General features: G+C 39.8%; 1 protein-coding gene and 1 long non-coding RNA gene across 2 annotated transcripts in view; both read right to left on the bottom strand.

The window, feature by feature from the left end:
• LOC131737897 (uncharacterized) overlaps window positions 1-15,800 on the bottom strand; it is a 31,706-nt gene extending 15,906 nt beyond the window's left edge. The window contains exon 1 of the long non-coding RNA XR_009329462.1: window positions 15,314-15,800. This is a non-coding gene — a long non-coding RNA (uncharacterized LOC131737897). The remainder of the gene's footprint in view (window positions 1-15,313) is intronic.
• A 2,718-nt stretch (window positions 15,801-18,518) lies between these two features.
• The window catches only part of LOC117405861 (nucleolar pre-ribosomal-associated protein 1-like), a 61,467-nt gene continuing 56,265 nt past the window's right edge, over window positions 18,519-23,720 (bottom strand). The window contains exons 35-39 of the mRNA XM_034009292.3: window positions 23,380-23,489; window positions 22,953-23,150; window positions 21,998-22,239; window positions 20,860-21,459; window positions 18,519-19,120 (exon numbers count right to left, since the gene is read on the bottom strand). Coding sequence (XP_033865183.3) covers window positions 18,906-19,120; window positions 20,860-21,459; window positions 21,998-22,239; window positions 22,953-23,150; window positions 23,380-23,489 — 1,365 coding nt within the window. The 3' untranslated portion in view covers window positions 18,519-18,905. The remainder of the gene's footprint in view (window positions 19,121-20,859; window positions 21,460-21,997; window positions 22,240-22,952; window positions 23,151-23,379; window positions 23,490-23,720) is intronic.

Genomic DNA, 23,720 nt, shown 5'->3' on the forward strand with positions numbered 1-23,720 from the left:
CAGTCAATTTCCTGGTCCTACTTGCCATCCTGTAGAAACTCAGCATGCGTTTGCACATATCCACTCCACCCATGCTGCTGTTGTATTCATTGATGACAGCCGATCGTGCTACCTGGATGTGCCTCTTCTCTTTACTGGACCATCTTGTACAGTAGTCCTCTATCCCATATGCTGTGGAGGCCATGAGCACAGGCTTGTTGTCATACCACTTTGTGACAGCAATTTCAGGGGTTCTTCTGGTCATCATCTCTGTTGCTCCTCTTCCGCGTTGTTTCAAAATTTTGTCATCAATCAACCGACATTCTTTTGGGATTCTGGACTTCATTATTGTCCCACTTGCTGCTATGCCCTTCTCAAGCAATGCATCCAAAAGTTTGACAGATGTAAAGTATCTGTCAAAAAAGAGCTGAGCACCTCTGGGAACACGTTCAGCCAGACGCAGGACTGCTGATGCTCCAGTTTCTAATCCTGTGTCAATGAAGGTATTCTTTCCCTGATACACCTCAAATTCTAATACAAGACCAACTGGTGATGCAAGGGCAAATATCTTCAATCCTGTTGGGCTTGGCTTGTTTGGCACAAACTGCTTGAAGGTACAGCGGCCTGTGAACGGAACCATTTGTTCATCAATGGAGAGCTTTGCATCTGCCTGTTGGCGGAGGCAGCCTTGTCGCACACTGTCTAGAAGTGGCCTGACTTTCCATAACAGGTCTGACTTTGCTTCCTCTTGCACATCAAGGTCATTGATAACTTTCAGTGACCTCCTTAACTTGAAATACCTATCTCTGGACATTGCATTATATATTATTGGTACTCTTGTATCTTTGGCCCAGTACATTTTGATCTGCGGATATGCAAGGCATGCCATGTATACTGCAATGCCAAAGAAGATCTTCATTTCTTCTTGTGATGTATTCAAAGATCTTCCTGAAACTTGAATTTCACGTTAGTTTGAGTAACTTGCAATGTCCTCAAACACTTTACTATCAATGTACTGTCCGAAATATTGAATTGGACTCCAGTCTGCTCTTGATAAGGAGGTGTCATGGAAATCAAGGGGCTGTAGTAGGATAGGTTTGAATCTATTGTGATGGAGAAAATAATAAATAAAATCAATTAGAAAATCTAATTTAAATATAGTAATTACAACCCATATTCAGACAAAAAATGAATGTGTTGTCCTGCTTCAGAGACTTCAGACAATGTATTATGGGATGCTTATTAATTAAATTTAAAACATATTTTCACATTTTTTAGTTATGTAATAATTATTACATTAAAAAACATCTGAGAACAAATGACAAATAAAACACACAATAAAACAAAAACTAAAACATACGTGTCACTTTTGGCCTACAGTAGACGACGCTCTACTCTGTCATTATCCGTCTTATCCCGACTCTCCTGCTTCTTCACCTGAACTCTGCCTCCTCTTCTGCCTCAGCATCATCCTCATCAGACAGATCTACATCTGAATTGCCGTCTATTATTCTGTTTAAAATCTCCTCTGCAGTCAGTGCCCTGCCTCCTGCAAAACATTTTGATTCGCATAAAAGAAATCCTGTCCTTATGTCCACTACAAATGACATTTATAAAATGACTTGTATTTTATGTGAAATCTATGTAAACTGCTCTAAACACTGAGTGATTACTTCCTGAGATGTAATAATATTCAGTATAAAAACAAAGTTTGAAAATAAATTATTTTAAACGTACCTTTTTTCCTTCCATAAAACGTGCTTATTGACACCGTCGCCATTTTGTACACACAGGAAGAGGAGGTTGTACACGTCAGAAATGCAAAAATATGATGTCATTGCAAAGCCCAGGATGTCCACAAAAGGGCCCAGTAGGAATTAAGTGTGTAGGATTAACCAGCTTTTTGCAACACTTAAAAACTGATTGTCTACTACAGAGGACAAAAGTTAATCAGTGCGTTTACATGAGCATGAGAATTCCGAAAATTAAGTTTTCTGAAAACTAGCCTAATTTCGATATCAAAAGTCACGTAAACACAGTTTTTCGGAAAATGTATCGGAATATACAGAAATTTCTAGGTGTTTTCGGAAAACACCTAGAACTTTCCGATTATATTCCGAAAACTAACAAAATGTATATCATGTAAACACACTTCGGAAAACTTACTCCGATATTCCAAACTTTGACCTTCATTCCTGCACGTGGTTTTAGAAAAAAAGAGAAAATAATAATAATTTGTAGTCAGTCTGCATGCATCCATTTGTCTGGTTAGGGATAAAGTAATACACTTGTTAAAGTCTGTATGTACTTATTAATAGCCCATACTGAAGCAGCAAATGCTTTCCAGCTTTAAAATGATGTGAGAATTTAAAATAATGTCTGCACAAGAAACTGATAATATAGAACAGGATGACCAGTTGGAAAGGCTGATTGCACATTGTGGGGAATCTGAATAGAGGTATAGGATAGTAATCTTTGAATTTAAGACCTGACACTTCGATAAAGCATTTGAGTTATTGGATTGGTCTCTGTTCTATCGCAGAAATGTCCGGTTTTCAAATCAGGCTACTACAGTACTTTGCATGCGAAAAATATCCTGCGTTTTCCGAACACTTAAATCCATGTATACAGTTGAATTCTAATTAGATTTTCTATCGTTAATCATGTTAACACAGAAAAATGTTGTTTTAAAAAAATCTGTTTTCGGAACACGCTTTGCCATGTAAACGTATTGATTGGCTGGGTCTCAGGAGGATTTATACAACTCTTCATTGGTAACTTTTAATCACATTCAAATTAGTTAAATTGTTTTCCTGTTTAAATGGTTTAAATAGTTAAATAATTTACTGAAATCTTAAAGATACAATATTATTAACACACAAACATGATCACTATGTAACACAATTTTTGTTCCTGGGTAGTAAGTGCTATTTCCTAATTGCTTATGCCTCAAAAGTATGGAAAATGGCTATTATTCCCCACAAACTTTGCTTTTGTGACCAGGACAGTGTTATTTTGAAATGTATCTATTTCCAATGTCTTTTTGTTCACAAAGTCAGAAAAAACAACATATGAATCCAAATTAACATGTATTTATACTAAAGTAACACAAAAATGACTACAAAAGATTTAGACGTGAGTAGTTTTTCGAGATTTACGATTATACTGTAAATCACTTTCACGAATCAGCCCCCAAATGTAGTCTCCCATCATGTTCTCGTTATACTGTCCTTGGTAGCGGCGTTCAAAGTCCAGTATATCCTGGTGGAAGCACTCGCCTTGCTCCTCCGAGTACACTCCCATGTTCTCCTTGAATTTATCAAGATGAGCATCAAGGATATGGACTTTGAGGGACATCCTACAGCCCATTGTGCCGTAGTTCTTCACCAGAGTCTCAACCAGTTCCACATAGTTTTCGGCCTTGTGATTGCCCAGGAAGCCCCGAACCACTGCGACAAAGCTGTTCCAAGACGCTTTCTCCTTACTAGTGAGCTTCTTGGGGAATTCATTGCACTCCAGGATCTTCTTTATCTGTGGTCCGACGAAGACGGGGGCTTTGACCTTTGCCTCAGACAGCTTAGGGAAGAAGTCTTGAAGGTACTTGAGGGCTGCCGACTCCTTATCTAGAGCTCTGACAAATGGTTTCATAAGGCCCAATTTGATGTGCAGTGGTGGCATCAGCACCTTCCGGGGGTCCACCAGTGGCTCCCACTTGACGTTGTTCCTCCCCACATTGAACTCGGTCCGCTGTGGCCAGTCCCGCCTGTGGTAGTGCGCCTTGGTGTCCCTGCTGTCACAAAGGCAAAGATAGCAGGGAAACTTGGTAAAACCGCCTTGGAGACCCATCAGGAATGCCACCATTTTGAAGTCTCCTATGACCTTGATGCCATCTCAGAAAAATGCAGATAGGTATCCACTTAGGCAGCTGGAACTAAACTGAACTGGTGGGCTTAAGGCCCCTGTATTTATACTACTATTTATATTACTGGAAAGTTCTAGAAAGTTCTAGAAGTTACTTCAAGTTTACTCAGCACTGAATCTATCTGGAATGTTCTAGAAAATAGGTAAATTTCAAAATATCACTGTCCTGGTCACAAAAGCAAAGTTTGTGGGGAATAATTTTCTATACTTTTGAGGCATAAGCAATTAGGAAATAACACTTACTACCCAGGAACCCCCCAAAAAATAAAAAATTGTTACACGGTGTTATCAAAAGAATATTCGTTATCTTAACACATACATAATTAACAGTGACATACAAAAAAAAAACTCATAAATGGTGTGACTAACACTAAAACAGCTATAATTCCTTTTTAATCTATTACCAATTGAAGAGTCATTTACCTCATATCACAAGACAAACTAGAAAACAGATATTGGATGGCCTTATATGTTCAAACCTTGGTATTAACTGGAGCACAATCTGCCTCATCTTCATATGTAATTATATAAAATTAGAGATTCAGATTGATTACTAGTATACTTGAATTTACAAATTAGGTAAAACTTTATTAAATTAGAAAAGAACACTCTCAATACCATTAGATCCCATATGTCACACATGATTGGTAAAGATTTTAAAAAAAAAATGATGTTGGGAATCTGTTAATCAGTTGTTTTAAACCAAAATTGCTTTATGTTCCATTTCAGATATATATATATATATATATATATATATATATATATATATATATAACACAACCTGATATAGCATGCCAATATATTACTACTTCCAGCCAATCACATTCATAATTACACAAGTTTACAACTGCTGGCAATTTACCCTTTACTATACATCTGTCCGTGTCTAAAACAATTTTTAGCATTTTTTTTGGGGGGGGGGGGGGGCGGGGGGACTGAATATGTCGGATACTAACACATACGTGGAACAAAATTATATACATCCCTTTTATCAATGGTACATTTGTTGGCATCAATGCAATACAAATGATTATTCTCCAGCCCACAAACAAATAACGTACAAGACCGCAAACCAACTTTTCAGCAGTATCAGGCCCACTTCACCTTCACTCCTCATCCGTGAAAAGGAGTCCCCAAGTGTCAGTTTGCACTGACAGCAGAGGAAGACTGCTGGTGGAATGTAGTCTTCATCGTCCTCTGCTGACACACAAACGTCCTGTCTTCTTCAACAAACATCTGCTCATCCACACAGCCTTCCGCCATAGTTTTAGATAACAAGCTACTACACAAATATATTAACATTTAAGTCTTCCATTAGGGGAGTCATTATTATTATTATTATTATTATTATTATTATTATTATTATTATTATTATTATTATTATTATTATTTATTTCTTAGCAGACGCCCTTATCCAGGGCGACTTACAATCGCAAGCAAATACAAATACATTCAAGTGTTACAATATAAATCATACAATAAGAACAAGAAATACAATAATTCTCAAGTGTGACAAACCACAATTCAATAATACAGCAGATAATAGTGAAAGTTACATCAGGATATGATTAAATAGTGATAGTTACATCAGGATATGATTAAGTACAAAATACTACAGATTAAACACTTGGCAGATTACAATATTCTGAGGTACAGGATTAAATGCAGTAAAATAGGGGGCAGATAAGAGCAAAATAAAGCATATTTAAATGAAGGGTGATAGTGTCCCAGGATACAACAGAGGAGTTCTACAGGTGAGTCATAGAACTTAAAACACAATGCTGTATGATAACGTTGTTTAAATTTAATATGTTATTCGAGTTATTTATTTTTTTATTTACAAATCTGTTGGATTACATTTTTGCACTCGGCAGTTTTCCAGAAACGATTGCGGATAACCTCAAAACACGCCAGAAGACCTATGACTACTGACATCTAGTGGCTAACAGCGGTCTTGCTCGTGTTTAGTGTTCCGCGTTTCCGTTTTAATCCGAATGTTACCGAAACATACAGGATTTTAACTGGACGTCGATTTTTACTAATTATATCCGTTTTTTTCTATTATTCAGTATTTTTTTCGTTACGATTTTCTAGGAAATACATAATATTTTGATTAAAATACGGTTTTATTTGGACTCCGACATTGCAATAAGCAGCCCAACACTGTATCATAGGATACAGCAGACGTTTTGACGTCAGAGGATCAAATACGCTCAAACGTGGTTCTCTGTCACTTCACAAACACATTATCTGATTATTGTGGCAATTGCTGGGCGTAGTAACTACAATTTTGATCAAACACTAAATTGAAATGAAATACTTACACGCAGTAGTAAATCGAAAAGTACCGGAACGCCAACAAAATATAGATTTCTTAAACAAAAATGATACAAATTCACGTGTTTGTTCATTGAGCTTGAGGTAACATTTAATAGGTAATGCAGCGACTTTTATAGGCTACTCATTGCTGCCAGATTGGCGGTTTTCCAGCCAAATGTGTCTTGTTTCGAAAGCATCTTGCGGGTAAATACTGTCTGGTGGTTTAGTTATTTTTTATCGTGCATGTTTCGATTTTCTTTTTCTATTGCTTTCGACGTCGTCCTGTATAGTTAGTGTACCACGTCCCACCCTGTCTTTGTTCTGGAGCTGCATCCAATAACATTACGAATCACACAAACGCTGTTATTTTTTATTCGTCACCAATTTCGGAACTGTACAATCACAATTGTTTTTTAAATTTGTTTTTACACTTCTGGACAATTTAATTTTACACCACATTCTGAATGCATGTTTTTTTTCCTGGACCTACTGCATTTGTTTAACATTACTTTTTTTAAAATAAATGTGTAGCAGTTGTGCTTTTGTAATATATATTTCTCATTAAATCTTTCTTATTAAATCTTAAATGTAATTACGGTTCCCTTTCAATTCGAAGACGACCACCAATGACATTACGTATGGGATATGCCTGCCCAATGGGTAGGTTTTGCTGAGCTCTCTATACCAGAGCTGCCGGTAGGCCCCTTCCTGGGATGATGCACTCGGTCCCGCCCACCGAGGGGATAAAACTCCCATCCAAAGGAAGCCATTTCTCTTTTTCCTTCTGAATGGTATGGTAAGACCTCTGTGTTGAGCTGAGCGCGTTGATAGAAAAGAGCTTGAGTCGAATCGAGTTGATTGCATTCGTGCTGAAAACTGTCTCGTCGCTTTCCAGGAATCAACGACTTTGAAAAAGACTGAGCCTTTTTGCCTTTCTGTCTTTCAGCGGCCTCCTCGCCTGCGTGGTAGGCCGCTCTTTCTGTCTGTCTGTCATGTGTGAGTGACTGCCTGTCCAGTCATCCACGAGTGGTTGTCTATCCTTTCTGAGAGTACATAGTTCCTCCAAGGGGCTAGGCCTTGCCGTATCCCCGCTTTAGAGTGACTCTTCCAGCTGCGCTCTCCTCCACGGGGCCAGGCCTTGCCACATCCCCGCTGTCGAGTAGACCCTGCCGACTCCGTAGGCCCGCCCACCTCGGTGAGTCAGGCCTTGTAAACAAACAGTGTGCTCTTCCCTATACTATCTTTTTACCATGTTTTTGCTGTCTGCTTCAACTCACCCACAGCGGCTTCGGCCTTGTGTCCCCCTGGTGCATGCTACTTGCTGACCAGATGTGTATGACTGTGCGGTTAGGGTAGGCACATTTGCATAGCGGCCCGCCCAGTGCTTCGGTACCGTGGCGCATGCATAGCCCTTGATACTTAGGTATCTCGATGCACAAGTGCCCAGCACCTCAGCATCAATGCAGAGTCACAGCACTGCACGGTACACGGTGCACATAGTGCTCTCGGTACTCGGTGCACACAGTGCTTGGTACGCACGGTGCACGCAGTGCACACGGTGCTTGGTACCCACTGCTATAATGCTAGTGCGGGAACGCACGGTGCACATAGTGCACGGTCTTCTGTGCGCACGCCGCTCGGGGCGCACTGTACCCACTGCTACAATGCTAGTGCGGGAACGCACGGTGCTGCACGGTACTCAGTGCGCATGGCACTCCAGACGCACGGTGCTCGGGACGCACGGTGCTTGGCCACTGCCTCAGACCTAGCACAACAGCTCACGGTGCTGCACGGTACTTAGTGTGCATGGGGCTCAGCACGCACAGTGCACACGATGCTTGGTACTACACTAGTGCATGGGCATACGGTGCTGCACAGTACACGGTGCACAAGGTGCCCACGGTACTCAGTGCGCGGTGTTAGCTACCCACTGCTACAGCGCAAGTGGGTGAGCGCACAGCGTTCGCACTTAGCCAGTGCTTGAGTGCAGTGCAAGTGGTGTTTAGTGCACGACCCCTGCAAAACACCAGGCCCAATATCCTGCAAGAGGACAAGCATACCTTCTGTGTGCGGTGCTTGGGCATTCAACATGCCACCTTGGCCCTCGAGAGGGACATGGCCTGTAGCATCTGTGAGGCTTTCCAGCCCCAGGTGAAAGAAGCTCATTTGGAGAGGGCCACGAGGGCGAGCTCTGCGTCACCAAACAAACGTACGAAGAGCTAGGGAGAGGCCGAATGGCAGCACAGCAAACTTGTAAACGCTTCCCTGAAAAGAGAAGCGGAGATACTTCCTGTGCTCTGGACGAATGGGAACGTGAAAGTACGCGTCCCTTAAGTCCACGGTGGTGAACCAGTCGTCCAGCCCAACAGACTGGAGAATGTGACAATGAGTCAGCATCTGGAACCTCCTTTCTTTTAGGAACCCGTTGAGGAGCCTCAGGTCTAGGATGGGGTGAAAGCCGCCATCTTTTCTGGACACCAGAAAATACCTCGAGTAGTACCCCCCTCCGTCGGAGGTGGGGTCTATGAGACGAATGGCTCGCTTGCACAGCAAGACGGCCACTTCCTTCTGAAGTACTGAGGCCTGGAGAGCGTCTGTCACGAAAGTATTCATGATACCTCGAAATGGAAGAGGTTGCAAGCGGAACTGAAGCGCGTAACCGTTTTGCACGGTGGTGAGCACCCAGGTGTAAGAGGTGCAAGTGCGCCAGTACTGCAGCTGTTGTGGGGGTCTGAGGCCGCCAGCCTTCAGGGGCCCTGCTTGGGCTGCTGAGGTTGTAGCAGGGCAGTTTGGGGTGGCTGTCTAGGGCATTGGCCCTGGAAACGTCTCCTGGCACGCTGGTGTGTGGGCTGGCCACGTCCTGCGCTCCCTCTGCCTGCTGCGTGGGCCCAGTTGTTCACTGCTGATGTACCCTGTAGCCGATGCCTTAGGTCACCCAGCGGAGCCGTGGCGACTGGAACTGTCCTAGTGACAGTCTGCGTTGGAGAAGGTCGCCAACGGTTCGACCTGCCCCACGTGGGAGCGCGGGGAGGGAGAAACGTGGACACCTGCCTTCTAGAGAGGCAAGCAGTGCGGCCTGTTTTAGCACACTAGGACCTGAGGCTGGACGATCCCAGGAGGAGCATACCTCCTCCATGAAGTCTGGGAAGGCCAGGATCTTTTGAGGGTGAGGAGCCATTGCCTGCGTCCAGAAGACGGACTGGCGTGGTTCTGCCACTGGCGTCCAGGGGACATGCAGGAAGGCTGCAGTGTGTCCCATTAGTGCTGAAACTGAGCTTTACAACGGGGGAGCACTGGCTTCCGAGACTACCTCGAAGCCAGGTTCTTCCTCAAGCACCGCACACACAGGGTATGCTTATCCTGCGGGATATTTGCATTGCAGGTTGTGCAAGAGTGGAACCCCAACTTGCTTGTCATGGGTTTGGTGTTCTGCATCAGCTGTGCACCAAACACTGCTTGCACTGGTTGCAACGGCGCTCAAGCACTGATTGTGTTCACCCACTAACGCTGTAGCGGAGGGCACCAAACACCGTGCACCATGTGCACCATGCGTACCGTGCAGCAACGTATGCCCATGCACTAGTGTAGCGGTCAACACCTAGCACCACCTGCACCATCTGTACCAAGCGCCGTGCGCACCGAGCGCCATGCGCACCGGTTACCGAAGAACTTCCTGTGCGCTTGTGCACTGACGCTGTCGCAATTGGCGAATCACCATGTGCACCATATACCGTGCATCACTGTGCATTCGTGCACGTAGCAGTGGGCACCAAGCACCGTGTATACTGAGCACCGTGCGCACAGAGTACAATAGCACTACGTGCACTGTGCAGCACTGTGCGCTCTTGCACTAGCACTGTAGCAGTGGGTAGTGTGCACCGTGCGTACCGAGCACTATTTGCAATATGCGGCTCTGTGTCTGTGCACTGACGCTGTAATGCTGGGCAAGGTGTGCCGTATGCAATGAGCACCTTGCGCACTGAGATACCAAGGGCTATGCAATTGTGCCTACCCTAACCGCGCAGTCACACACCTGGTCAGCGTGTAGCATGCACCAGGGGGACACAAGGGCCGAAGCCATGGTGGGCGAGTTGAAGCAGACAACAAATAGACCACGGTAGAATAGATAGATAGGGGAGAGCACACTGTTTGTTTACAAGGTCCGACTCACTGAGGTGGGCGGGCCTACACAGTCGGCGAGGTCTACTTGACAGCGGGGATGCGGCAAGGCTTAGCCCCGTGGAGGAGAGCACGGCTGGAAGAACCCAGTCAGTAAAAACTGACGTCCAGTTAAAAAAACATTACGTGTGTTTGTGTAGTGTTATTTTCTGGTACGTGCACTGCGGTTTCCTAAAATACTTCCGCTGGAAGTGTGTAAGGCTTTATTTATATTATTTTTTATCTCCTCCGCGGTCCGATTTGAACCGCTGATGTTAGAGTTTCGCTAAAGGCGAATGCTGTTTTGTAGTCAGTGTTTTTATGCACACATACAAGGTACATTATGCTGTTTTGTAGTCAGTGTCTTTATGCACACATACAAGGTACATTATGCTATTTTGTAGTCAGTGTCTTTATGCACACATACAAGGTACATTATGCTGTTTTGTAGTCAGTGTCTTTATGCACACATACAAGGTACATTATGCTGTTTTGTAGTCAGTGTCTTTATGCACACATACAAGGTACATTATGCTGTTTTGTAGTCAGTGTCTTTATGCACACATACAAGGTGCATTATGCTGTTTTCGGTCTTTTACATCTTTTTTAATTGAATGTATTGCTGTGGGTTCACAGGGAAGAAAGAGACACTGCAACAGGATTTCTTTGCCGCTAAAAGGGCCATTTATTCCTCCAGCTGCGGGTTAGGCTGGCACTTAAAAGTGCTGTTGGTTTTTGAAAGGAAGGTAACAAATGGATAGACGCTCGTTCTCTCGACTCTCGCTCTCCAACACTTGCTGCCACTCGCTCAGCACACTCTCCTCAACAGCACACAGGCTGCAGCTTATATAGAGTCATCAGGCAGGAAAGAGCACACCTGGATGGAACCAGGCTGCAGCAGCTACACAGACAGATGCACAACACATACTGAAAGTGAACGCAGCATACAACTATTTACAGAGCAGTTCAATGCAGCACCAAAACGTCCCACTCATAAGTCCTGCGTGACCCGAATTACTCAGAGACCACTGCACTGTCTCTTTCACTGCAATCTTGTAACAGTAACCAGCTTTCAGAACACACACACACATAATTGGCGGCGCAGCCCCCTTTTCTAACGTAGCCCCGCCCCTTTATTCTAATCAGGTGCCGGAGTTTACACACATCCCATTGGTCCTCAGCCACACACCAGGACCAATGGGCACAGACAAACAACAACCAATTACAGGGGGACACAGAAAGCACCCCCACGCGCAGGCTACATTTACACAGACAGTCGACTAGAAACTGCAGGGAATACAGGTGGGGAAAGGGACACAATACAATAGGAATTACAGTACAGTACAGTACAGTACACAAGACACAATTCGATAGATGTACGGATCGCTATAGTATTAAATACACTCTGGTTGAAATTCACTGTTAGCTATAATTACCATTTTAAAATGTTACTGATTAATTATGCATTTATATGGAATGAAATGATTAAGCAATGTTATACATTATAAAATGGATTTATTTATCTAACAGATTTTAGCCGTATGCAAATGTTGGTATTAGTTTGGCAAATGAAAGGTTATTTTCGTGCATGAAAAGGGTAAAGCATACCTGCGTACAGCTACTGGGGACGAGAGACTGCGCGATCTTTTGGTTATTGCGAGCTAACCCGACAAGCAAAGACATTAGACTTACAAATAAATACAGGCTGGTGTTGATAAATTTGCCAAGATGAAACGAGACGCCACCCCGTTTTATTTTATTTTATTCATGATTATCGTGTAAACATGTTATTTAAAAATTTGCTTCATAATGTATTTCTATTGACAACAGGAATGTGGTGCATATTTAACAGTTTATGTTCATTGGTTTATGCTTGATACAAAGTGTCAGTTTGTGTGGAAAGCAGGTGAAATGTATCAAACTTAACTCGAGGTTTCAAGTATGTATCACATCTGGTGAGATGCATTCGGATGGACTCACTAAAATAGAGTTTAACTGCGTTCTTACCGCTGATTATTTTTGTAAAGACAATTTGTTTTCAGTGATCTCAGGGTAGTCTAATGTCCCTAGCTGCTACTGTAAAACGATTTAAAAAATGATGTTGCACTGATATTTTGTTTAATGTAGCAGTAGTTACAGATGTAACTGTGAAATGTTTGCTTAACTGGGATATGGAAAGCTGACAACAGAGCACTTCAGTTAGCGTTAAAGCCTTTATCTACTATAAAAACACAAGTTTCAGTGAAAACAAGGACGTAAAGTTACACACTTTATTACTATAAAATGACACAAAGTGGAACGATATTTTCGAGTTTGTTATAAACCAGTGCCGTGACATACTTGCATTGCACATTTTGTATAATTTATTTTAAGAATGACAGCGATGTTGTCAAAGCGCAGCACGCGATCTCGTTGCAAACTAGACAAGTATTGCCTGTTTTTTCTCATTCATGATGCTAGTTGGGACAGAGGATGTTCAATTTTGACACAACTGTTTTCCTGAAGAATTAAATTGTGAAAACGTTGCACCGCCGCACGTTGTCAATCTGGATAATTATTTATTGCGTAATTTGGCCTTGTGAGCCCTGCACCAACCCCCTCTTCTTGGATTCATTGTTTATTTTCTAGGTTTTTGTAGCAAGCCTCCAGTAAAAAATAAATCTCTTCTGTTTATTTTATGCTAACAGTTTTTACAATTTGACACATTACTTTACATGGTTACTTTATCAGTACTGTTCTGAAATGACTAATGTAACAAACTCCTCAAACTATATCTGGGATTATGAATATTACTATGACTATTTGGATCCCGTTGCGGTGGATGAAAGACAACTTAAAGCTAATAAGTGTGAGTACATTCTTCCTTAGATTAACACATATCATATTTAATAATCATACCCATAAATGTATACCATGTTATTTTAATAGATTTTAGTTGAATCAGATAAATGTACTGTTTACTTTGAATATTGCTTTTTTTCTTTAGTACAATCTCACAATATCAGTCAGTTGTTTTCATGGTATGTCTAATGATTCTGGTTTTAAATGTAAAATGTAGTATAAATTAAATGTAAACCTGCTTTTGTTTAGAGGCAAACTAATAATGCATTTTTTCCATGAAGTAGAGTAAATGTGTAAAATCAGTACTGAGTAATAGGAATTGATAAACCTCTTTTTGGACTTTGGGACAGGCTTTAATTATGGCAAAAGGGTATTTCTGAGGATATATAATTAAAGGAATCTTTTTTTTTTTTAAAAAAAAACATGTTTTTTAAATGTTTGTTTTCAAAGTAGAAACTATGCATACAGAAAAGGTAAATATGCACACTGCACATTAAGTCAGCAAATTTAAAAACCTTCCAACACTACACATTGTGCAATAAGAATCTGCATTAAACTGAAGACAGCATCTCTATGAACAGGCACATGGGAGGTGTGTACTCATAACCCCTAACTACATTACTAACTGTTACCATGTTTGTCATTAACAGACTCCATTGTTATAGCATTCTGGGTTGGTCTGTCTGCCTTTGTGGGGTTTATTTTGCTTATGCTGATGCACATGTCTCGATCCAGCACAGCACCGATGCAGTAGGTATTGCTTTTTCATTTAATTTATTTTCTCTCCTTAGGAGACTTGACTAATAATGTTATTTAGTCTCACAGTTATGGAAACTTAAATGTTAATTAGAATTAATACATATTTAAAGATACAAGTAAAAATGAAGTCACAATGTATAGAACACCATTACATCATGCAAGAATAAATCATGGATTTGAATATAAATAATAAGTTGTCAAAAACCTATAAATACCTCCAATGTTTTGATTCAAATGAATGCTCCCTTGAGAAAGATATTTAAATATGTAAATAATTAAATTAATATTAAATTTAATTAAATTACTATTTAAATATAAATTAAATAATTAAATCAAATACAGTTAGATATTTAGATATTAGAAACGTTGGGCAGCTGGCTCTGAGCTAAAATTATATATATATATATATATATATATATATATATATATATATTATATATATATATATATATATATATATACACATATACACACACACACACACATACATACATACGTATAAAATAAGAGGTCGGCACAGGTACCCGTAAAATTACCCAATGCTACATTGTATAGACAATGTCGACCCAGGGGACTTTTTTGACCTGAAAAAAGAAACAAGGACCAGGGGTCACAAATGGAGATTAGATAATGGGGCATTTTTTTACACAGAGAATAGTGAGGGTCTGGAACCAACTCCCCATTAATGTTGTTGAAGCTGACACCCTGGGATCCTTCAAGAAGCTGCTTGATGAGATTCTGGGATCAATAAGCTACTAACAACCAAACGAGCAAGATGCGCTGAATGGCCTCCTCTCGTTTGTAAACTTTCTTATGTTCTTATGTTAACAACAACAGTGCAATGTGGCCAATATATGTAGCACAGAATCCCACAGCATGATGCGCAGTTAACATTAATAACTGTATTCAAATGGAGATGTTTATTATTATTTTTTATTATTTCGATGTTTCCAGTACTGAAAAAGGTTACACAGGTTAAGTCTACAGATCTGAAATCGACTAAATGTATGTGTACTAGTATTTAAATATGTATCATGCACATAAAACATTAGTATATGTGATTGTTTTTTTGTTTTTTGTTTTTTTTAATCATTACACGAAAATGAACCGGGTACCCGGTTCAGGATATTCTACCCGTGCCAACCTCTTATATATATCATCTTTAAACTAAAAACACATCTGCTGTGTAACAAAGACCATTCACTCACTGCAATGTTGCAGGACTTACAGTTCTGCATGAATCAAGTCAACTTTTGTTTAAGGTAATGTAGATGAGTAGTACAAAACACAATATAAACATATCCATGGAGAGCTTTATTTAACGATGAGCACTTACCAATATAAAGAATTCGATTGGTCAGATATGTTCAACCTGAACATTAGAATATCCAGAGTACATCCTTTCTAGGCTACGAGGCTAGACTTGACAATTACATGAACCTGTAGATGGTCCAATGATTCAGTCTGAACCATAAAACCAGCCATCAACCAAAACTGTTTAACGATGATCAGTCTCAGACTGGGACTGTATCACAAAGACGGCCGGAGTGGGTGGCGTCAGACCAGAAGCAGGAAATAAACAATAGAGACTTGGGGTTTTGGTGAGGCTGGGCGCGTGATTGCGCTCAGCATTTAATAATTAAACAGAACAGAACAGAAAATAAAAGGTTGGAACACAAAACACAGGGCACGGCACTGGTAGCCAAAATAAAGAGACAAACAAAACGGACAGACACTAACAAACAGGGACGAACAAACACCGGTGAGAAACACTACTTATTATTCTTGTTATTATTATTTTTACCTCCTCTCTCTCTCTCTCTCTCTCTTCTCTCTCTCTCTCTCTCTCTCTCTCTCTCTCTCTCTCTCTCTCTCTCTCTCTCTCTCTCTCTCTCTCTCTCTCTCTCTCTCTCTCTCTCTCTCTCTCTCCTCTCTCTCTCTCTCTCTCTCTCTCTCTCTCTCTCTCTCTCTCCTCTCTCTCTCTCTCTCTCTCTCCTCTCTCTCTCTCTCTCTCTCTCTCTCTCCCGTTCTTTCGCCCTAAACACCCAACCCCGACTGAATGAAACGTGCATCTATATATACTGTTGTGCTGGGATTCAATTACTAATTAATTATTCACTTGAATCCCAGCACGTGAATTAATTCTGTGCAACCCCGTGCTCACATATTACATTTAACCAGCACGTGAAGTGATTTGTGCTCTCCTCGTGCCTAAATACAAATCTACACTTTTTAAATACACGTGAAACACAGACCCGTTTATATCCCGTGTACCAATCTATACACCAACATTAACACACGCACGCAACACACAAATGCACACAGGGACGGGGCACATTGCCACAGACTGCTACTGGTTCCATGGAAAAAACAATACAATATCCATTCATTTCTTAAATATATAAATATAGAGTGGAGTGTAAACTTAGCAGTTCTATAGTTCTACAAGAGGTACTAGGATGCAATCTGTTGTGGTTGTTTGTTTTTTTGTTGTCCCGTTGCCTGTGAAACACACACACACACATATATATATATAAAAGTTATGATAAAACTAGAAATGGGATTTTTTTAAATTAAAAAAACTACAAGGCATGCCAGGGGGGAAAATTGTCAGATTGAATGGTTTGTAAACATTAATTTGTGAAAAGGATTTGTATCATCGATGTCACGAGGTTAACACAATGTGGTAGTGAGATGGTTTGGTTCTACTGCACACCACGTAATGGCACTTTATTGACAGAATCATAGAATAGTTACCAGTTATAAAGACACTTAAAATAATTGGCACGAAAGTGTCATTTTGTCTTGAACAATGATACTCATCATTCCAAAAGTTGAAAGTCACATGACCCCAATATGGCAGTTATCTTAGTTCACAGGTCAAAGTGATGGGTGTCGGTAGATTTTACCCAGGACGTTTTTTTCTTTTTAGTTTGCAACTTTATACAGAAACTACTGTATAAAGTTGCAATCCAAATTGGTTTATGAGATTTTAGCAGCTGTAGAAGTCACTGCAGCAGATCTGCAAAGTCATACAAGCTCCCCTCACTAGAAGAAACAAAGTAGACAACATTTTGACAAAATCTATTTTTCAGTGTCTATTTGCTAAATTGAGTAAATGCAAGATAAACATGAAATAGTGTTGCATACTGTGAAACTCTATCCCAACATTGCCTTGTTTAGTTAATCTTTAACCATCGGCTTTTACAAACACTGGGTACAGTGTAAATAAACACTAACATGATATATGTATGTGTTATTTGTTGTAACCTTCGTGCAGATGTAGATCTTCATTCAGTGATGAGATGGGGCAGTTCAAGATCAGGTCAGCTAAACCAAACAACTTGATACTCATACATTTAGCAGAGAATATCGATTTACAAAGTCTGCTGTAAAAACATTTGTTCAGCCTTGATTATGATGATTGCACTCACAACAAAGTTTGTCAGTGCTTTTACTAATAATTTGCATTTAGATGAAAACAACCAAAACCCACACTACGGGCCTGATATATTCAATGTGGGTATTGTTCAAAAATGGTATTGCATTGTTATCTTCAGCAGGGAATCACAGCAGATGTAGCTCATATTACTGATAGATGTCATTGTGTATTACAGCTGTGAAGGGGATGGATGTCAAACATGCTACTTGCAGTATATTGTGTTGTACAAATTTACCATGTCCAAATACTGCAGTTTATTGGCAAAACTATCACTGGCTTCTATGCTCCAGAGTAATGCTGCAATGATTGATGAATGACCATGACTGTATTATTACATAATATTTTCATAATCAATTAATCAAAATAAAAAACACCCTCTGTGCAGACAGATTTTGATAGATTCAAATTATAATAAAAATAAATGTATTTCATATTGCCATTTGTTGTTTTACTGGCAATTGAAAAGCAATCCAGTATTGTAAGGAGGCAGTGTGGTCCAGTGGTTAAAGAAACCAGGAGGTCCCTGGTTCAAATCCCACCTCAGCCACTGACTCAATGTGTGACCCTGAGCAAGTCACTTAACCTCCTTGTGCTCCGTCTTTCGGGTGAGATGTAGTTGTAAGTGACTCTGCAGCTGATGCATAGTTCACACACCCTAGTCTCTGTAAGTCGCCTTGGATAAAGGCGTCTGCTAAATAAACAAGTAATAATAACCATATACAAAAGCTTTATAAGCAATTTGGGAACTTCAACTAAGATTTCAATGCAAAACTTGAAAGCAAAATCTGAAGAGAACATCTGCTATTAGACATAATCGTATTTGACAGAAAACCAAAACAACCCCAAAATCTGGCTCATGTATTGGCATACAACAAAGAATTGGTGAAAAACATACCTAAACAATTATACCAGACTAGCGCAGCAGAAAGGCATGATCATTTTCATGATTTCTTTTCCATTTAGGAATCGGAGTACAAGGACGTTTTCATGGAAACAATGTTTATTTGTAAACCAGGAGGTAAACCACCAGCCTTCTCAGCAAGTTCTATCAGTCACATGTGAACATGAGGCTGACCACAGGAACCAGAGCACTGAGTTGATTAGCACTGAAATGTAAAGCTCTTAAGACAAATAAAGGTATCAGAGGTAATTACTATACATCTAACAGCAGCCCAGGCTACAAACTATAGTATGATTCAAGTCTAGATTTTGCCATTTAATGAAGTATGCTTATTCATTCATTTTAAATGTAAGCAATTAACCTAGTTTATGACAATATGGTTTAATGGATTACAGTAATGTGAAACACTAGTAGGAACTGTATAGTACTTTTAGTATAAACTATAAAATGTTGGTGTTCATAGTCTATGTAAACATCATCTATGACTTTTGTAATAATAATAATAATAAAAAAAATGGATGTTTAATTCTACCCAGGATGAATAAAAAAGTAAAGTATGCAGGCTTCACAACAACATAATGGGGTTTAGAGTGCCTTAAGAAATGAAGAAATCTCTTTACAGACAGACACAACTGCTGCGCCTCCCTTCTTGGATTTCTTTCCTTTGGGAGTCTTTGCTGCCTTCCCTAGTTCTTCAGATGCCTCAGTTACCAGTTTGATATGAGTCAGGAACATTTCATGTTCCACTGCCCCAGACCACGCATCATGGATGTAGACCGAAAGCAAGAATAAACCTGCAGCTGAAAAAACAAACCAAAAAAAAACACAATTACATTAAGAAACACTATGCTCCCTGAGAAATGTAAATTAAATGCAATTAAATGCACTATACAAGATTATTATGTTAATTTCATCCAACTCCAAAAAACTCTAAATCAAAGATTCAAAGGTAAAAGATCTAAGGAACTAAATCAAGTAGCCAAATGTATAATGGCAAAGGCACGTGTCACTTTTCAAGGACTGTGCTTGTCCTTTATTATTTTTTGAATTATTTTATTAAAACTAAACCTTCAATAATTAGCCAGAGGCTCTTGGGAAGGAACTACAATAACTAAATCAAATTAAAATGTATACATTAATGCATTCTTATATAAAGGCAACGCTCCAGATAAGCTGTGTATTGAGTATTTTATGTATATGAATTGTGCACGATATTTAAATTGAACCCTTTGAGTAGTGAGTTCTAAAATGCACTGCCGGTCCTACAGGAGTAAGTTTTTTTTCTGTCTTCTGCATGCGCTTGATTATTACGAGTACAGCATACAAACAAGCTGAAGGCTATATGTTTGTATGTATGTAATGAATACTGACGAAATACAGACAAATAATTTTTACCGTAAATAAATCAAACAAATAAATATAATGTTTTATTTAGTCATAGGTAAAGGTTTCAACTAAAAAATAACATGTAGGCAATAAACAATAAACAACGGGGTGGAACAACCACAACAACACGTCCTAACAACAAAAAAAAAAAAGGCAAGAGAGATAAATAAATCATTCCTGGGTAGACAGGTTGTGGGCTGAGGGAGTGAGAGTGTCTAATGCTTCAGTGTATGATACTCCTGAAGCGTGGAGCAACGCACAGAGCTTGGCGCCGCCTCTTCGCTGTCACTTGATGTTGATGGTAAATACTCTTCACTGACACACTCGCTGACATCCAATTCAGTGGAAGAATTGTATGTATTTGAATTTAAAATTGGAATCTGAATTCAGTATTATTACTAATACTTCTTTCTCACGGAGTGATTTTTGCCAGTTTACAAACACTGTTGACATTTTGTGAATGGGTTTATTATATGTAATTCAGTCAATATCTGGCAGAGGGCGCAAGAGACCAATAAAAGGTGTTACAGAAACCTAGTGTTACAATATTATGTGATCAGGGGTTTTGTAGGCGCAGTAATTCAAGTGTAAAGTTGCAGCGCATACCGGTATGTTTGTACTCCTTGGGGACCAGAGAGCAGCGAATGTAGCGGTACGTTCGTACTACTCAAAGGGTTAATGCATAAGGAATATGCATAGCAATTTTGCTGCACAGCTTGAGTTTGCATGTTATCAGACTTCTTGTACTTCATTGGTTACCGACTTCTCAATTGTCAATTGTTAATATAGTGCATGGGTAGCTAGAGAATGAATTGTATAAATGTTGGGACAGCTACAGGTAATTATAGCCTGCCTGGGAATTGCCAGAAACACGTGACCAATAAGTCTGGGTTTTCAATAAAATAAAAAAAATAAATACTTGTGGTGGAATGCACTCATTTGCAAGCCATGTTTCTGGTTGGTGAATAAGCGACTTCAAGGTAATGTTGCATTTTACTCACCCAAAATATTTTACTCACACAAGAGTCTAAATTGGAGAATAAATTACTCAATGACCCAAAATATTACCTGGGGCACTGTACATAGATGTTCTTTATTAACAATGTATGGTTTGTGAACAGTTGCAAAGCATATATTGATTAAAGGGTATTACCTCTCCTTGTGTTATCTTCCTCATTAACACTGGGTAAGCATACCATCTTGATAGTTTCATGGAGTCTTGTTTTAGCTGAACTCTGGGCTTCCAGCAGCTGAATCATTACACAGCTAAACGCATGGAAGATGTCCAAGTCCATGTTGTACGTCTCAGCAAGTTCTGCAGCTCTGTGGTAAAGTTGCAGGAAGTTAAGCCTCACAGAACTGTCTCTATGAAGTTCTTCAACAACTGAACTGTGTGGCAAAATGTTTTTTTGAAACCACTTCAGAAACAACAATAAATGGTTTGAATTCAGCTGGCAGCCAACAATGGAATTCAGCTCCCATTTAACTACTAGGTAAGCAGTAGCACAGGCTAGGTTGCTGGTATTGTTTTCCTTCACAGGCAGGTCAGACATTTGCCCTGAACCATCACTTGAAAGGTGAACAGAATGGATGACTGGTTCCCAATGAATGAAAGCAGTTCTCAGGAATTGTTCACACATCTCCAAGGAGGACTTCTGCAGCTCTCCTGTTGTCTCCTCTTCAGCTGGGTCTTCAACCTTCCTGCGACTGTGTAAAAAGGAGCCTCTGCTTCGACTTCTTTCCTTTACGGTTTCTGGAAAGCAACAAAATGAAGACCAAAAATTAGAATACAAAATCAGAAACAACGGTATGACCAAACTGTCACCATGATTTACATCCACTGTAAAAATGTAAGTGACACACATGGGCCGACAGGTTCCTCCATATATCCCTAGATTAGGATTCTGATAGGGAGGATAAGAATGAACTAACCCAGTTTCATGTCTATTTGATAAGGGGTTCTCTAGATATGTGTAGAACTCTGAATTGTGACAGATGATCTGTTTTTTTTATAACAAGTTTCTTCTTATTAGAACTAACATGTATGGTTAAATACAGGTAGTGCCTTGACAACTGTTTGCAAACGAATAATTCTGCATAATAATGAATAATCACTGCAAAGACTGACCAGTAGCAGTCACAAGTCTTTAAAGTCAAAGAAACAGAAACATGCCTATGTAAAAAGGTTTAAACCCAACTTGTTGTAGGGCATGTGTAATGCTTTTGAAGGGGTTGAGGTGGAGAAATGGATTTCAAGATTTTGTAACAGTCATTTAGTATACAGTACTTACTCAGCAAGTCCTTCACTTTGTATTTTTTGGCCACAATTAGCAAGGGTTGCAGTAGATGAACATCATTTGACACTAAACTCCATTTATGTAAAAGCATGAGCACATCTGTGCCTGACAGAGTCCTCTCCTTAAGGACAATTCTTCCAGTTTCTTTGTAGGCATCAAGAGCAGTTGTGCGATGTTTCAGCACTGAACTTAATGTTTTCAAAAGCTGAGCCAATGTCTGAAATTCAACGTTTGTCCTTGAAGAGAACAAAATATGTAAAAATTTTCACTTTAAAATATTAAACTAACTGAATCAATGTCAAGCTAGAACTGTATAACATATTGCTTTGATGACAGTGCACATTGTGGATTATAGGTCAGTAGACACTGTGGCAAACACGGTAAATCGATACTGTACGTTTAAAAGAAGAAAACCGATTGCTGTATAAAAGCTGAACAGACAGCTTGCTCAGGAGGCTCGCCAGAGGTCACTACAGTTGCTGTATGGAGGTTGGCTGTTCCTGTCTATCATGTCGTCTATGATGGAAGGCATTGTGTGATGTATTGTCATGTCCATAAGTAGAAAAATGCAGTATATTTGTCCCTTTTTGGGGTCTTTCCCCCCCTTTAAAAGGTCCTAGGACAGAAGAAAATGCCCTGCCTTACACACATGACCTGGGGTGTGCCGATTCAGTCCTTGAGATAACACTTAACCCATTAAGGTAAGGTACACAAAGAACTGAGCAGTTGTTCAAATGGTTTCTTCTTCAAATACATTTTAGAGTGACACAAGGAAACTGACCACTTGGATGACCAGATCCAATCTGTCAGTACATTTTAAACCCTGTTTCGTGCACCTCATTGCAAAAATAAGAAAGTCAGCATCATTTATTTTTGTAGTACACATGTCCATTGTACCTTAAAGGGTTAAGTAAGTAGCATTGAATAGTAAAATACGGGATGGTCTTACCAAATATGTCTGATAAGAACAGTGAGCACACCCACAAATTCATTTATCAATGGCAGAGGAAGGCACTTAGCTGTCCTGTGGGTTTTCTTCCCAAGTAAAGATTCATCAACATCATCACTCTCTTTATCTCCTAAGTTTGTATTCCAGAGGTTGTGCACCAGAGAAATAATGCTTGAAAGTAACTTGCTTTCTATAAACCTGGAAAAAAACAGTTCAGACATTTCAACTACATTGAGAAGGGAACAAAACATAGGTAGGTTTAATCTAAATTTAATTTAGATTCAGATGTTCAAATGCAAGTAAATGTATTATGTTTATTTTGTTAAAATCAATACTATGATGACATATAATATTAAAAGTGTAGTATTAAAGATTAACAAATCATACAAAGTATATTGCACCCCTAATTTCTCTTTTCTCAACATACCTCTTCTCCAGGATTTGCAACATCCAGGTTAACAGGCTGTGATCTCGAATAAGCTCATATGCAGCCTTGGTCACATGGGAAGCTTGCTGCAAGATGTTCAATATTTGATTCTAAAAATACAAGCATCAGTAATGTGAATATCAGATCAGACAATTTGGCTACCAATTATACCTACACTGCTCTATTAATAGAACAATGTCATTTGGAAGGGTTTGAATGAGTTTGTTCATCCCCTATTGGCTCTTGTTAAAGGCTTTTAGAACACCCTGCACAGTGTTTACAAGAAATGGACTGCTGTAATGTGTGGAGAATACAACATATACTTTCTCAAAAGACATTTC

Source organism: Acipenser ruthenus, chromosome 9, assembly GCF_902713425.1.
Source record: "Acipenser ruthenus chromosome 9, fAciRut3.2 maternal haplotype, whole genome shotgun sequence".
NCBI lineage: Eukaryota > Metazoa > Chordata > Actinopteri > Acipenseriformes > Acipenseridae > Acipenser > Acipenser ruthenus.